This window comes from Carassius carassius, chromosome 12 (genome assembly GCF_963082965.1).
Source record: "Carassius carassius chromosome 12, fCarCar2.1, whole genome shotgun sequence".
Taxonomy (NCBI): Eukaryota; Metazoa; Chordata; class Actinopteri; order Cypriniformes; family Cyprinidae; genus Carassius; species Carassius carassius.
The window spans coordinates 30,912,379-30,927,159 of record NC_081766.1 but is presented as its reverse complement, the minus strand read 5'-3'; the positions used below and the strand labels follow the sequence as shown (position 1 = coordinate 30,927,159).

Sequence of the window (14,781 nt, the reverse complement as noted above, 5' to 3'; positions counted from 1 at the left end):
ATGGTACGGTTATCCTGTAAAACAGTGATGTTGTGTGGAAGCACTTGGCAACAAAGTGTTTGCCAGCCAGAAATAAATCGGCTCATTATGGTGCTCAGCTTTTTAGGTCAAATTAACAAGATTTGGGAGGAAGTGCTTGCTCTCATTATCCTGGTGTCATTCCATAATGCTGGTGTGACACATGCTCAAATTTACCATATATTTACCATATTCAGGTTTATAGGCATGCATTTCTAAAAGATCATTAAAGAGCACTTTGCTGTAGCAAATAAAACGAAGACCTCACGTCACTTTGTTAAATTAGCTGTATTTTTATACACCATTTGTACATCATCTATTTATTTAAAACCAACTAACCCATTTTGTCAAATAGAATTGTCTGTTTTGTGGGTCATTTTGTCTCATTTAAAAGGTCACGGAAAAGAAGTGCGTCAATAACACGTGAATCACGGCTTTCGTAGTATATAAATGAAGACGTTCTGTGGTCAGAAAACAAAAGAATTTCATAAGCTCACCAGAAGACACTGCTTTTACACTGTTTCCAGCCATGAAAGCTGTGCTGCTGGTGATGCTGTTGGTGTTGGCCGCGTGGGCAGATTCAGCCCAGGCCCAGAAAGCTCTGAGACTCTGTGGCCGTGAGTTTTTTCGGGCGGTCGTCTACACGTGTGGGGGTTCCAGATGGAGGCGGGGCCAAACAGAGGACCCAATAAATGGTTAGTAGCCTATATATTTAGTTTTTGCTTGATCAGTCATCATGACAGTGTAATTGAGTACAACAAAACTTGGCTAAATTTGGAACAGCATACTACTCTTAATATTTCTGCCACACAAATACATTTCAGAAATAGTAGTAGACTAGTAGTAGTAAAACTGTGCTGTTTCAGATTTGGCTTGTGTGCCACCTGCTGTATAGATTTCAGTTTTACATCCGTTTTACAGCTTGAACTTTGGAGGAAATTGAAATCATACAATGCATGTCTTTGATTTTACACAGATTATAAAATTGAGCCTGATGTGGAGTCAGAAATGGATCGAGTAAGAAGAGAGGCATACGAAGCGCTGCTCTCCATGTGCTGTCAAGCGGGATGTAGAAAAAGTGATCTTGTTCACATGTGCTGAGAAACACTCCTGACTTCATCATCTTCTCTGTGAAAAATGCACTTAAACTTTTTTTTTGAAGACCTGAATTACATAAAGTTCAATGGCTTTAACATATTTGAAAAAAAAAAAAAATGTTCAGATGTTGTTTTCCAAGGCATTCTTCAAATGCAAAAATAATTTCTTTAAATGTGGCAACATTTAAAGAGCACCAACACTTGATCGAAAAGAAAGCTGTCTTTTTTAGAGGTACTATTAAGGGAATAGTTCACCCTGAAATAAACCTATAACCTATTTGGTATATACCGAACCTATACTTTTTTCCCTAAGTGCAATCAGATATTAGATCAGGTACTGAAATATACATTGGGTATTGTTTGATTATATGCAAATACTATATGTGCCCCAAAACATGTTATTATTATGACACTTTTGTAAGCGGTTAAATGCTTATGAAGTTAAATGGTTTACTATGTTTTTTTTAAATGTTGTTAAAAAGGTTAAAATCTAGAAGCAGGGACAAATACTGTATACTGTAATACATGTATAGACTACCCAATATTGTATTTTATATCCAATATCAGGAGATACTGTACCAACTATAAAATTGAGAATAAATGCATTTTGAACAAAACACATGAACAAGGTTTATATGTCCTATTTTATTGAGAAACAGCAATAAATACATTCTCAGGGGTATTTTTACATTTCTGCCACTCAAACTTTAGGTTAACATTAATCCAACATGACCATTCATATGCATTATGTTCGAACCATGTAGTATTCAAATAAGTTTAAAATTTCATATAAGTTTTTATGACATAAAATAGCTTTAAATCAAACAGATTAAAAAAAAGATAAACGAGCAGGAGTTCTTCTCGGCGTAATCTATGACTCCAGAAGGAGCGGGATTAAAAGGATAACATTAATCATATACGGTAGCTAGTTTAAAGCTTTGTGCAACATCTTTTGATCTGCGTGTAACAATCACAATCTTATTTACTTTCACCATAAAGAAATTAATTTGTAAAAATTAACGAATATGTTTTAAGACAGACCTATATTATCTCCAAGGTTGTTAAATGAATATACACGCTTCTAATATCCAAATCCGTTAAAGGATTTTTAGGCTGCATTAATTAGGTAAACCGGTGTAAACACCCGATGTACTTGCTACATCATTAGAAGAATGGCATCTACGCTAATATTTGTCTGTTTCTCTCTTATTCCGAGGTCACCGTAGCCACCAGATCCAGTCTGTGTCCAGATCAGAGGGTCACTGCAGTCACCCGGATCCAGTACGTATCCAGACCAGATGGTGGATCAGCACCTAGAAAGGACATCTATTGCCCTGAAAGACAGCGGAGACCAGGACAACTAGAGCCCCAGATACAGATCCCCTGTAAAGACCTTGTCTCAGAGGACCACCAGGACAAGACCACAGGAAACAGATGATTCTTCTGCACAATCTGACTTTGCTGGAATTGAACTACTGGTTTCATCTGATCAGAGGAGAACTGGCCCCCACACTGAGCCTGGTTTCTCCCAAGGTTTCTTCTCCATTCTGTCACCATTCTGTTCCTTGCCGCTGTCTTCTCTGGTTTGCTTAGTTGGGGACACTTCATCTACAGCGATATCGTTGACTTGATTGCAAATAAATGCACAGACACTATTTAACTGAACAGAGATGACATCACTGAATTCAATGATGAACTGCCTTTAACTATCATTTTGCATTATTGACACACTGTTTTCCTAATGAATGTTGTTCAGTTGCTTTGACGCAATGTATTTTGTTTAAAGCGCTATATAAATAAAGGTTACTTGACTTGACTGTAGAAGCCACAGTTCAGATAACTAGAAAAAAAAGTTCATAATTGAAAATTCCCATTGAAGAACAACATCCACAAAAGAGCAGCTCGCTCATCCACTGCGCCTAAAATAGCTAAGCAGCGAACTCATACTCCCATGAAGCATTGCGAATGATGTAAGCAATTTGACTTTTGTTTATTTATTTGTCTGAACATTATACTTTTAAATGTAAACCTAGCTGCAAAATATTTCCTTTTACAATCTGATCTACATTTTTTGTTGTCATTACATCAAAAAGTATCCTATAATAAAAAAGCTTGTATTATAGAATGTTTTAATTGTATTTTTCTTATTTCTTTTTCTTTTTCTTATTTTGTATTGAATTATATTTCTGCAAAAAAAAAAAATGTAATAATTCTTATAATAATTCAATGAAAGCTATTTGCCATTTTTGAGGGGGCATGATCAATGGCGATAAAAGCCAAACATATATAGCATATTTTGTTATACAATTTGATATTATGTAACAAAAGTGTCTAATATATAGGTAAAATCTAAATTGTAGGAATTATGCAATCAAATCAAAACAATTTTTTTCTGAATGTTATAATTTGTTAAGTGCTTTGCAAATTTCTGGGGGACTTTGAGACATTTGCTCATTTCAGACAGACATCTTAGACATTTCAGTGGTCTGTTTAGCTGTGTTTAGCAATACTAAGGCAGTGTTTTCCAAAAACTGTTTTGTTGAGGAAACTGACAAATAAATGGATTCCATGCAACGAAAGCATGTTTTTTCCATTGTTATGAACTCACTGTACATGTCTTAAACCAGCCTCTTTGCCTGGAGAAGTGAGATATTTTACTCAAAAATGAGTATGTATGAGGAGAGAGATGAGGATGGAGCTATTCGTCTCCAGACTCTGAAAACATCTCCAAACTCCATTTGTATGTCAGTGTGTAATAAATCCATGAATTACCCCCCTGCAATGACCTCTGACCCCAGTTAAGCCAAAACACTGAAATGAAATAATACAGAAATATTTAAATTTCACCGTCATTTACTAATCGATATATTTGTTGTAATAATTTAATTTAATCAGATATTAGGTACACTTAAAAGCATCTCCAGAGACCATGCAGCTGTGTGTCCTTGAATAGTAAGGGGTTCATTCAGCTATACAGCAGTAAAACGGTGACCTCTGATTTCAGGTTAATGAAAATACTCAGAATTATGTAATACATAAAGTTTCATAATATATGACAAGTGACTCATTTTGACTCATATGACAAGTGACAAGTTTACTCACCCTCATGGTGTCAAATCAGGACTTCCTCCCTTCCATGTAGCTCAAAAAGAAATGTTGAAGAATGTTTATGCACCTCTTTTCCATACAATGAAAGTCAATGGGGTGGCCACTGATAAGCACAAAATTACATAAAATGTGTAAAAAAATATAATAAAAAGAGTCTATATGACTCGTGAGCTTTATTGCAAGTCTTTTGATAGCGCTTTGTGACAGATCAGACGGATCATATCAGACACTTTAATTTTACCTGGTGCAAAGATAGAAGTAAACACTCTGCTCTATATACACACAGAGTTGAGGTGAATGAAGACTTACAACAAGATTCTCACCAACCAGTGAATGACGTTCTACAAAGTCAAAGAGATTCACAAAATCAGCATGAAGACCAAGTATGAGTTTTTATTTGAGGGACTATGTACATCATAGAGGGGAAATGTGAAGTGATGAATGAAGAGCATGAGGTTTTACACATGGAGAAAACACCCAGAACACTCACAAGACACTCCAATCTACTGCAATGACATATTTGACCCTTCACCTGAACAATAGGCTGTTCTCACTAAAGACGTTGCTGGAATCGGAAAAACATTCTCTGTGCAGAAGTTAAATTTTGGACTGGGCTGATGGAAAAACCAATCTCAATGTAGATTTCATGTTTGTCCTTCTATTTTGAGAAATTAACTTGGTTAAAGAGCAGTGGTATAGTTTTCACAAACTTCTTCTGACCTTCTATCCTTTGCGTAGACCTTCAGTATCTGGACTCCAAAATTTATGCTCAGAGTAAAGTGGTGTTCATATTTGATGATTTGGATAAAAGTAGAATTTTGCTCTTTTTAGACACTGCGAACATTTCTGATGTGAATGAGTTTTCATCAGTGGGTGTGCTGATGTCAACCCTGATGAAAGGAGAGCTGGTTCCTTCTGCTCTTATGTGGATCACCTCCAGATAAGATATTGGCTATAGGCCTCTGAGGATGAAGATTCGGCGGGGCTGCTCCCCCTCGGGTGTTGTTGCCACTCCATGGGGGGGCTGCTCCCCCTCGGGTGTTGTTGCCACTGCCGAATCAGACCCAGAGCTGTCGGCCATGCTTGCCCTGGCTGTGGTGAGCACGGGGGTTGTACAGACCCGAGGTAATGAGGAACGTGGGGGAGAAAGTCAAGCCACAGTCCCTCGGGATAGCCATGACCACTTTGGTGGTCCAGGAGGGCCATCGCTGGTTCAACCTGGCTGAAACGAGATTTGTTGACAAAGTTTTCTTTCCTGACGCTCCTATCTCTCAGGGTGGCCTGTTCGGTGACACTGTCGAGGACTTTGCCCAGCAGTTCTTGGCAGTATAAAAGCAGACTGAGGCCATCCAACACATCCAGCCCCTACGTAATCCTCCAGCTGCCACCGTTCCATCTTGGGCCATGTCTCAGCCTGATCATCGCCAAGGGCGTCCTCCTGCATCCTCCACACTGGCTCCACCCCATGCTGTGACACAGTCAAGGCCGATGCGTTGAGCCCCACGCAGGAGAGCGATGCCCCCCATGTTTCACCCACCAGCCGAGATGAGGGAGGCGTTTTACAGCACTTACTTTATCGTACCCAAAGAAAGCGGTGGCCTTCGACCTATCTTGGATCTGTGAGTCTTGAATTGGGCCCTTCACAGGCACGCATTCAAGATTTTGACGCAAAAAAGTATTATCAAATGTGTTCAAGCCCAGGATTGGTTGGCAGCAATCGACCTGAAGGATGTGTACTTTAGGGCTATCAAAATAGCTGAACAACTAAATTTGAATTTTGTACTTATAAGTGAGTGAGTGACATGACATACAACCAAGTATGGTGACCAATACTCAAAATTCATGCTCTGCATTTATCCCATCCAAAGTGCACACACACACACACACACACACACACACATACACACACACACACACACACACACACACACACACACACACACACACACACACCATGAACACACAACTGGAGCAGTGGGCAACCATTTATTCTGCGGCAATGGGGAGCAGTTGGGGATTCAATACCTTGCTCAAGGGCACCTCAGTCACGGTATTGCCGGCCAAAGACTCAAACCCACAACCTTAGGGTTAGGAATCAAACTCCCTAACAACTAGGCAACGACTATCAATATATATTATCAAAATTCAAATTATATTTGAATTTAAAATGCATAATTTCAGTTAGGGTGAAGAAAAGCTTTTGGCTTCTCTCCTGGGGGTGCATCGAGCAAAATATTACTATTCAAAGCATTAGAACACATGACTGTGAAGTGAATAATATTTAAAAAAATGTTTATAAACCAATTATATTTAAGTTGCTTAAATAACTATAAACAAAACAGCATCATGTATGCATGCATAGTTTAATACAAAGGGGATAAACCCAATCACACTGAGTACATATTTCATTTAAAAACATGAGAGGCAGTGTGATGGGGGAAAACCCACCACAAAGTCTTGAGATATGTTTTTACATGGCTTTCTAAACATGCGGCTCAAGACACGAGTGCAAGACACGAGTGCAACGGTGATAGGAGATGTCCCTCTAGAAAATGTGTGAAATATACATTGTGTGTGAATGGCTTGGTTTCAGTTTTGATATAAACAAGACTTTCTCCACATTAATGTTCTCTTTTTCTGCAGTATTTTGAAAGAACATCGTAGCAGCGCTGCATCTAGTGGCTTCAACTGGATAGGCTAACAAAAAAATTATAATGTAATGACACTTACACTGTCATCGCATCTCGTGCGCCACTGATAAAGGGCAAAATATACTTCGGCCGTCTGTGTCCACGCACCGTCTGCAATATGTAATTTTCATCATCATAGGACTCGCGGACAGCCATGCATCACGCCCGTGTGCAGGCAATTTTTGAGACCGTGTACAACAGTGCAAGCACAAGGTTAATGATGAGACAGAAGTGGTACTGTGTGTCGAGCTGGTCAGTTGGGGGTTCAGGTCAACTGAGAGAAGAGCAAGCTCTCCCCTGTGCAGAGAATCTCTTATCTTGGTATGGACCAACAAACATGCCCAGTCGGTGTTAAACTGCCTGAGTTCCTTAAGAGGCAGGACAGTGGTACCACTAAAACATTTTTAGATGCTCCTGGGAGACAGTCACATTCATGCCGCTCGAGGTGCTGGCAGTGCATCTAGCCTTGTGGTAGATCCGGTACATGTACATGTCGGCTTTAACAGACAAAACTGCAGCTGTTTCAACTGACAGGGCAGTCTGTGATCACATCGCATGTCACAACTCACCCACTATTTCCTCCTCTGGATTCAGAGACGGCTCAAGTCGCTAAGACACCATCCCCAGGCATTCCAGCTGATTTGGAGTTGATTCAGGGAAGTTCAGGTTGACCTGTTGGCTTTTCCACTGTTTCCACTGCCAGCTGTACTATTTCCTGACCCAGGCCCCAGGCTATGCACAAGTATGTGTTTCCCCCAGTGATCCTGCTCGCACAGACACTGTGCAGAGTCAGGGAGGACGAGGAAGAAGTCCTGCTGGTAACGCCTGACTGGTACAGCTGGGTACCATATGGCACATGTGTCCAGATATCTGGAACCTCCAGTGTGGCTCCTGGACGATAGTAGACACTATCACTCAGATTAGAACTCCCTCTATGAGGCAAGCCTATACTTTGAAGTGGAGTCTGTTCACAAATTAGTGTCCTTCTTGCCAAGAAAACCCCCAAAGATGCTCAAATAGAGTCATGCTTTCTTTCCTGCAAGAAAGGTTGGAGCGTAGGCTGTCACCCGCCACCTTGAAAGTGTATGTTGCTGCTATTGGACGACTGGTCCCTGGGAAAGCATGACCTGATCGTTAGGTTCCTGAGGGGTGCCAGAGGGTTAAATCCTCCTAGGACAGTGGATGTCATTGCCTTGGCGTATCAATTCCAAGGCAAGCTATGCCCCCTGGCGATGAGAGCTCACAGTCTTGCCTCCTCCTGGGCATTAATGCATGGCACCTCTCTGGCAGACATCTGTCGAGCTGCAGGCTGGGAGACACCTAACACTTTTGTGAGGTTATAAAACCTCTGACGCTAGGCTCAATACTGGTGTAAGCACGGATTCCCGGTAAGCCCCTGGCTTTACTCCCTACAGGTAATCTTATATGTGTATTCTTCCAAGGTAAGGTTTCCCTCTCGGTAAGCCTGTGTCTTCCCTTGACCGACCCGCTCTGTCAGTCTCTTCTGGCAGTTGTTCCATCCCTACTCTAAGGTAGGACCTGCCTCAGAGACCCATTCCATATGTAATACTGCCCACTGGGTCAGTCCATATCAGTATCTCCACGTCACCCCCCTACGGGTAGGATGTGGTCTCCGTAGCAACCTTTTTTTATGGCTCGCTTCCCTGTCATTCTGCCAAAATTCCAATTCCAAAAACTTTTTTGTGGACACAACAGCAGCATGGCCTTCTCCAGCCGTGATATTCTCACTGTTGGTCCCCTGCAGTACCATGGTCATTGAATTTGCGCTGGGGCTTTGGGAATGTTACAACCTTAGCGTAGCTTTTGTCTTGATGCTACAGCTTGTTAACCTTTGCTGCCCCACAGGGTTGGGATGGTGTTTAGGTTGTGGTGTTTCCCATAGACCCCTAATGTCTACACAATATAACTCGTAGTGATCGACAGACAGGGAATGTCAAGGTTATGTATATGTAACCCTCGTTCTCTGATGGAGGGAACAGAGACGTTGATGCCACTACCTTGAACCATTCGTTGCAAGAACACGTTCACGGCTCCTCAGCGTAAAACCTAATGAGTGGATTCAAACTGTCTCCTTATATAACTGTGTGCACGGGGAGTGGCTCAGCATGCAAAATCCACTAGGCAATTTTCATTGGTGTTTTCTCTTTAATTCAGAGATGATTGTGCTCCCATGTAAGACCCCTAATGTCGTCATGACATAACGTCTCCGTTCCCTTCATCAGGGAATGAGGTTTACATACGAAACAAGGACATTCACAGTAATCTGATTTGACGTGATTTCTTCCTCTAGATTGTCTGGCTGTATGGTGACAAAGAAAGGCTGCTCATACCGGAGTTCAAACCCATCACACCTGAGAGAACTGGATCTGAGCTACAATCACCCAGGAGATTTCATGTTTTTGAGAATGAGAAGTTTTCTTTTTTTCCAGCCAGCAAAATATTAGTTTGATATTTTACTTAATAGCAAGGATCTGATTTGGCTGAAATGTTAAATCTATCTTCATCTAACCATTTTAAACCATATTTTCAGACTTCTGTAGCAGTTATTTTCTGTTAAACAAAACATGATTTAAACTATATTGTATTAACATATAGCTAAACTGAATAAATGAAAATAATGTCAATTATATTGTCCAGTAATGAATAACCAAACAATAACAGTTTAAAATACTTAAATTAGAAAATACTTTTTCTCAAACAAATTAGTAATAGTAAACAAATTATTGTCAACAGACATTCAGATTTATTGACTTACAATGAGGTATCACACACAATGAGGTATTAAAATGAAATCATTTCAACTCAGTGTATGGGAAGAGATTCATATTTTCAATTGTTTATATGAGGTAAAACGTTTTCTTAAAGACAATGGTATTTAAATTGTGTCCAAAATGTCCTTCCATAATATAAACATTAAATAGTAGACATTAATATAGGCAAATATTCCACTTCTGGCCAACATTTCATTTGAAGCTGTCACAAATCTCATCATCAGCAAGAATGTAGAATTAACATGAGTGCAAAACCAGCTTGAAATAGAAATATCTGACTATATATTATTTGGTTATATATATATAATACACAGTCAGCAGTCTGTTCCTATGTTTGCTTTAAGAGTTTCATGATAACTTATCGTCGTTATGAGAGCCATTGAGGCAACAGAAGAGCCTCATACATACTCAACCTCTATTTGTAACCTTAATAAATCATTATAAAGGCCAGTAAACTGACTTGAGAAAGCTCAGAGTGCATTTGTAGTGTAGATGCCACTGGTTGGCTAAAATCACTCGTCACTAAAACTCGGCTGATATTCTTACACACTCATTCAAAATAAACACCATAAACAGTAGCGGTGGCGAACAGAGAGCTGTTTTTGAAAGTATGTGAGGAGAAATTATCGTGTGTCTCATCCCAAAGGCATCGACTCCCCATGCGCATGTTCTGGTCTCTGATCTGACCAATGCTGATGATGACGATGATCTTATAGCGAGGAATCATCAAATCTTTAACTCTGGCCTTGACCACCTAAAATTACAATGACAACACAGGTTTGAGCATGTATCTGTATTTATATATTTATAATGTCAACATGCTTTTACTGAAAATATGTGAGCTGGCAAGTCAGTGTATTGATGTGTTATGTATTTATTATGATTTAGAAAAAAATCAGTGTAATGAGTGTGTGAAGGTCAGCTGACCTCAGAGATGGTTTTGGTCATCTGTCTGCACAGCTCTGGTTCATATTTCTCCTCTTGCAAGTAGCTGGTCAACACATCCTTTAGAATGTCCTTCACCATTAACACTGGGAAACGTTGTGCGGGGCCTGTGCAAACATTTACAATGATTTTCTGATATAAAACTATTACCACACAGCATAGTCTGAGCCAGAAAGTAATATGCTCTGGTCAAGCTCTGGCACAATATCTTGATTATTTTCACAACAAGGGTTATCTTAAGTTAGTTTTAATAATTTATTATTATTATTTTTATTATGTTATATGTTTTTTTTCTTCTAAATATATCATTTTTATTATATTTTTTTATTTTAGTTTTAGTTTTTTTATGTCAGGTTAAATCAAAAAGAAAATGAGAAATTTAGCTTTGGAATAAAATAGAAATTAAATATGTTACATATATAAATTTATGCATTTAGCAGACGCTTTTATCCAAAGCAACTTACAGTGCATTCAGGCTATCAATTTTAACCTATCATGTGTTCCCGGGGAATCGAACCCTCAACCTTGCGCTTGATAGCGCAGTGATAGCCAATTGAGCTACAGGAACATAAGACATTATATATATATATATATATTAACGCTTAGAAAATGTTTTATATGGTTTTAGTTTTAGTTAACTATAGCAGACCCGATTCACAGTGAGCTTACAGTATTATTTTTGTTGGTGTAAATGTTGATATTATAAAAATGATCCTGTCATTTACTCAAGCAGATGGTAACTCTGAACAAAAAGACAAACACATTAACTAACATTAATTAAGATTGAGCAATACATTTATTACAAGGAGAAGAGACTCACTGAGCTGATAGGTGTTCTCCATTTGCACCGCAGGCCGTGGAATATCATCATGATGTCCAGGCTCTTCCATGTAGGACACTGTGCTGATAGAGCTACACACACACACACACACACACACACACACACACACACACACAAATTATTTATATTTACACCTTTCTTTGTTATTATTTGACTATGTGTTTTGGTAACGTTAGATGTTAAGGAATGAAAGTAACTCACTCCTTAGTTCTGGCAAAGGCTTCTTTAGCTCTGACTTCATGACTGCCCAGAGAAGACAAACTTCCACGCTTCTTCAGCAGACGTGCTGCTTTCTCTTTCGCTAAATCTGTCATTTTATTACGGAAAATCGACTGAATTGTATCTGATGTTCTACGAAAAACTGAAAGACATAAAAAGCCATTTATATTTACATTGGCAAGAGCACTAATAATTCATAAATGTGTTAAAAACATGTTTCTGTCAACAAAATAGTTCTTAATTTAAACTCAAGACGCATGTAAATAACTTTAATCGAGGAAAATACACTCACCGCTCTGATGTTTATCTCCTCCACAAACCGGAAATGCTCGGCACCGCGACCGGCTTGTTTCCAAACGTTGCCTTGACAACAATGGATTTCATTTTCACTTTGGTGGGATCTCCCGCCAACGAAAATTCTATGGTGACCATGGCGACAGTTTCGTTTTGAAATGTTGATTATGGGATGATACGTTCACCTGAGCTGACTGAAATTGAAGAAGTTTTAAAAACGCCTTCTCCAGACTAATTAAAGAATATATAAACTGAAGGGGACACAATATGTCAATATATTATCGAAAAATAAATGTCTAGAACTGTGAGTTATTAGAGCATTTCATAGTTTGAAAATACAACATCCAACCGATCTCCGTGACTTTTTAATTAATTGTTACACACAAACACACACACGAATGTCTAAAACTCAGATGAAATATAAAAGTTTTTTTTTCTGAGAAGTTGATCTAAATTTAAATGTAAAGTTTAGGGAAAAAAATATCCGACAGTGTGCTTAATTCAATGGGAAAAAAAAACCCAAACTCCATTTCATAAAATATAATTAATTTATAAATTTTTATTTTCTAGTGAATGTATCATGATTTAAGAATGTTTAGATATTTAATGCCATGAATTTCTGTATTTAATACTTTCTGCTCTGATTTAAGACCTTCTGGAGACCTTAATTTGTGGAAGTTCTTTTAATTTGTGAAGACTTTTTAAGACTGTAAGTTTCTTTTTCCTCCAATATTTATGAGAACATTTTATACTTGTAATTTTATGGTTTCAACAATAAATTAAAAAGCATTTTAGGAAAAAGGATTAGTTTAAGTGTGTAAATTGTGTTAAGTGACAATAACCTCAACAAAAAGCCAAGAATGTTAAACAGAAATTTCTTGATTTTATTTTTTAGACATTACATTATTTTCCACTTATAATATATTTAGCATTTTCAGTCTCTGTATTCTCTTAAAATCTGCGGAGAAGTTACTATGAAATGTTTGCATATTCCATTTTCTGAATGACGTATAAACAAGATGTAAGTTAGCTGACAAACACAATACCACGACATCAGTGGGTTAAAAAGTAATAAATACATTTTATATATACATTTATATATATAAAATGAGAGATGGAGACAGGTTTGAACTGGAATAAACAATCCACAAGCAGCAGCTTTCTTTCCATCCCACCAGGTAAGGCCTCCAAACCACTGAAATAAAGTACACTTAATTAATGTGACACCCGATTAGCCAAAACACATGACCAAAAATGATCCAGGAATGTCATGTAGAACTCCAAATTATATCTCTATAACTCATATATTTATATTTCAGGTTTTTGTAGACATTTGGAAGTTTCTACACACTTTGTGAAGGCAATGATTCACATAGGAGTCTTTTGACAAAATCAATATTGCTCAGCAAACAAAAAGCATTGAGAATAAAGATGAACATTTCCTTACTTTCAACACAATACACAGTACAAGGAAGTGATAAATGTTGTTCTGCACAGAACAGGCATAAAATAAATTACATGAACTTTAAACAAATTAATAAATAAAGTGCCATCATGAACTGTAAATGCTAAAAATAAATTAACAGGAAATCTGTTCTATGACAATACATAGAAACCACTGTATATCATTTTGGATAAATGTATAACAATTTCTATTTTACATTTGTACATGTTATCTTTAAATATTGCTACAGTACAATGTGTTGGGAAAATAAAATCCACATTGTGGAAAACCAAAAGGAAAACTGTTTATATTTGACCAATTCCTTAAGTTTATTTTGACTTCTGCATCCCTGACACAAATGGAGTTTCATTTTTTCAAAAATGATTAAATAAATAAATGCTTTTAAGACATCAAGAAAAAGTAAAATAGACATCACTTTTTGCATGAATTCTGAAGGTCATGGTTACATCCATGTTTAAGCACTTTATTTAACAAAGGGCTACGGGCCAACTCGACAAGTGATGTATTCTAACATACATTCACCAATAACATCAAATCAACATTAACACTGACGCAAGAGGCATTTAAGAGGATACTGAAGAGAATATTCTGTGGAAGCATGTCTCTGTATTTCTCTCTCATCGTTTCATTAATTGTAGCATGATAGGACTTGACAATAAAGGTTAATTCTCTAACATTAGCTTTAGGCATCATAAACTAATAATGAACAACATTTCTTACAGCATTATTAATCTTAACTAACATTACGTTAATGTTAATTCATACATTTATTAGCATAGTTAAGTCACATTTCTTCATAATTGATACTACTCAAAACATTTGAGGTCAGTAAAATTTTATGTTTTTTGATTTTATATATTAAAACAGTTGTTATACATTGAAATAATATTTCAGAATATTCATGTTTTTATTGTATTTTCGATCAAATGAATCCAAAGTATGAAAGAAGTCAATGGGAACCACCAACTGTTTGATTAACAGCAATATTCAAAATAACTTATTTTACGTTCAACATAAGAATGCAACTCACACAGGTTTTGAACAACATGAGGGGGAGTAAATGAAGAAAGAATTTTCATTTTTGGGTGAACTATTCCTTTAACTATTTGTTTATTTAATGAATAAAATCAATGTCAAATATGCAATCATGCTAATATTTGGGAAACAGCGCTCTCTTGGTCGTCTCATGTTGCTTAAATAAGCTATATCGTATGTTATAAATGTAAAAACTTAATTTGTATCGCAATATGTATTATGAGTGTCTCTGCCTGTGCTGTTGTGCTCTGTGCGAGCCACTGCTGGTGTGACCTTG

General features: G+C 37.6%; 2 protein-coding genes across 2 annotated transcripts; one reads left to right on the top strand and one right to left on the bottom strand.

The window, feature by feature from the left end:
* Nucleotides 1-522: 522 nt before the first annotated feature.
* Nucleotides 523-1,218, top strand: insl5b (insulin-like 5b). The gene is made up of 2 exons (XM_059562859.1): nt 523-713; nt 995-1,218. Exons 1-2 carry the CDS (start codon nt 548-550, stop codon nt 1,117-1,119), a joined length of 291 nt encoding a protein of 96 aa, XP_059418842.1. The 5' UTR covers nt 523-547; the 3' UTR covers nt 1,120-1,218.
* Nucleotides 1,219-9,654: 8,436 nt separating this feature from the next.
* On the bottom strand, nt 9,655-12,077 carry dynlt5 (dynein light chain Tctex-type family member 5). Its single transcript, XM_059562858.1, has 5 exons — nt 12,003-12,077; nt 11,693-11,852; nt 11,471-11,562; nt 10,633-10,757; nt 9,655-10,459 (listed from the first exon to the last, which is right to left on the bottom strand). The coding sequence occupies exons 2-5, from the start codon at nt 11,803-11,805 to the stop codon at nt 10,256-10,258; spliced, it is 534 nt and encodes a 177-aa protein (XP_059418841.1). The 5' UTR covers nt 11,806-11,852; nt 12,003-12,077; the 3' UTR covers nt 9,655-10,255.
* Between the last annotated feature and the right edge of the window lie 2,704 nt (nt 12,078-14,781).

Bases quoted from the DNA above. Each gene is read 5' to 3' on its own strand.
- insl5b (XM_059562859.1), top strand. From the start codon at position 548: ATGAAAGCTGTGCTGCTGGTGATGCTGTTGGTGTTGGCCGCGTGGGCA. The intron at 714-994 runs GTTAGTAGCCTA...GATTTTACACAG, and splicing joins AACAGAGGACCCAATAAATG to ATTATAAAATTGAGCCTGAT.
- dynlt5 (XM_059562858.1), bottom strand. From the start codon at position 11,805: ATGACAGATTTAGCGAAAGAGAAAGCAGCACGTCTGCTGAAGAAGCGT. The intron at 10,758-11,470 runs GTGAGTCTCTTC...ATGTTTGCACAG, and splicing joins GGAGAACACCTATCAGCTCA to GCCCCGCACAACGTTTCCCA. The intron at 10,460-10,632 runs GTCAGCTGACCT...TTGTAATTTTAG, and splicing joins TGACCAAAACCATCTCTGAG to GTGGTCAAGGCCAGAGTTAA.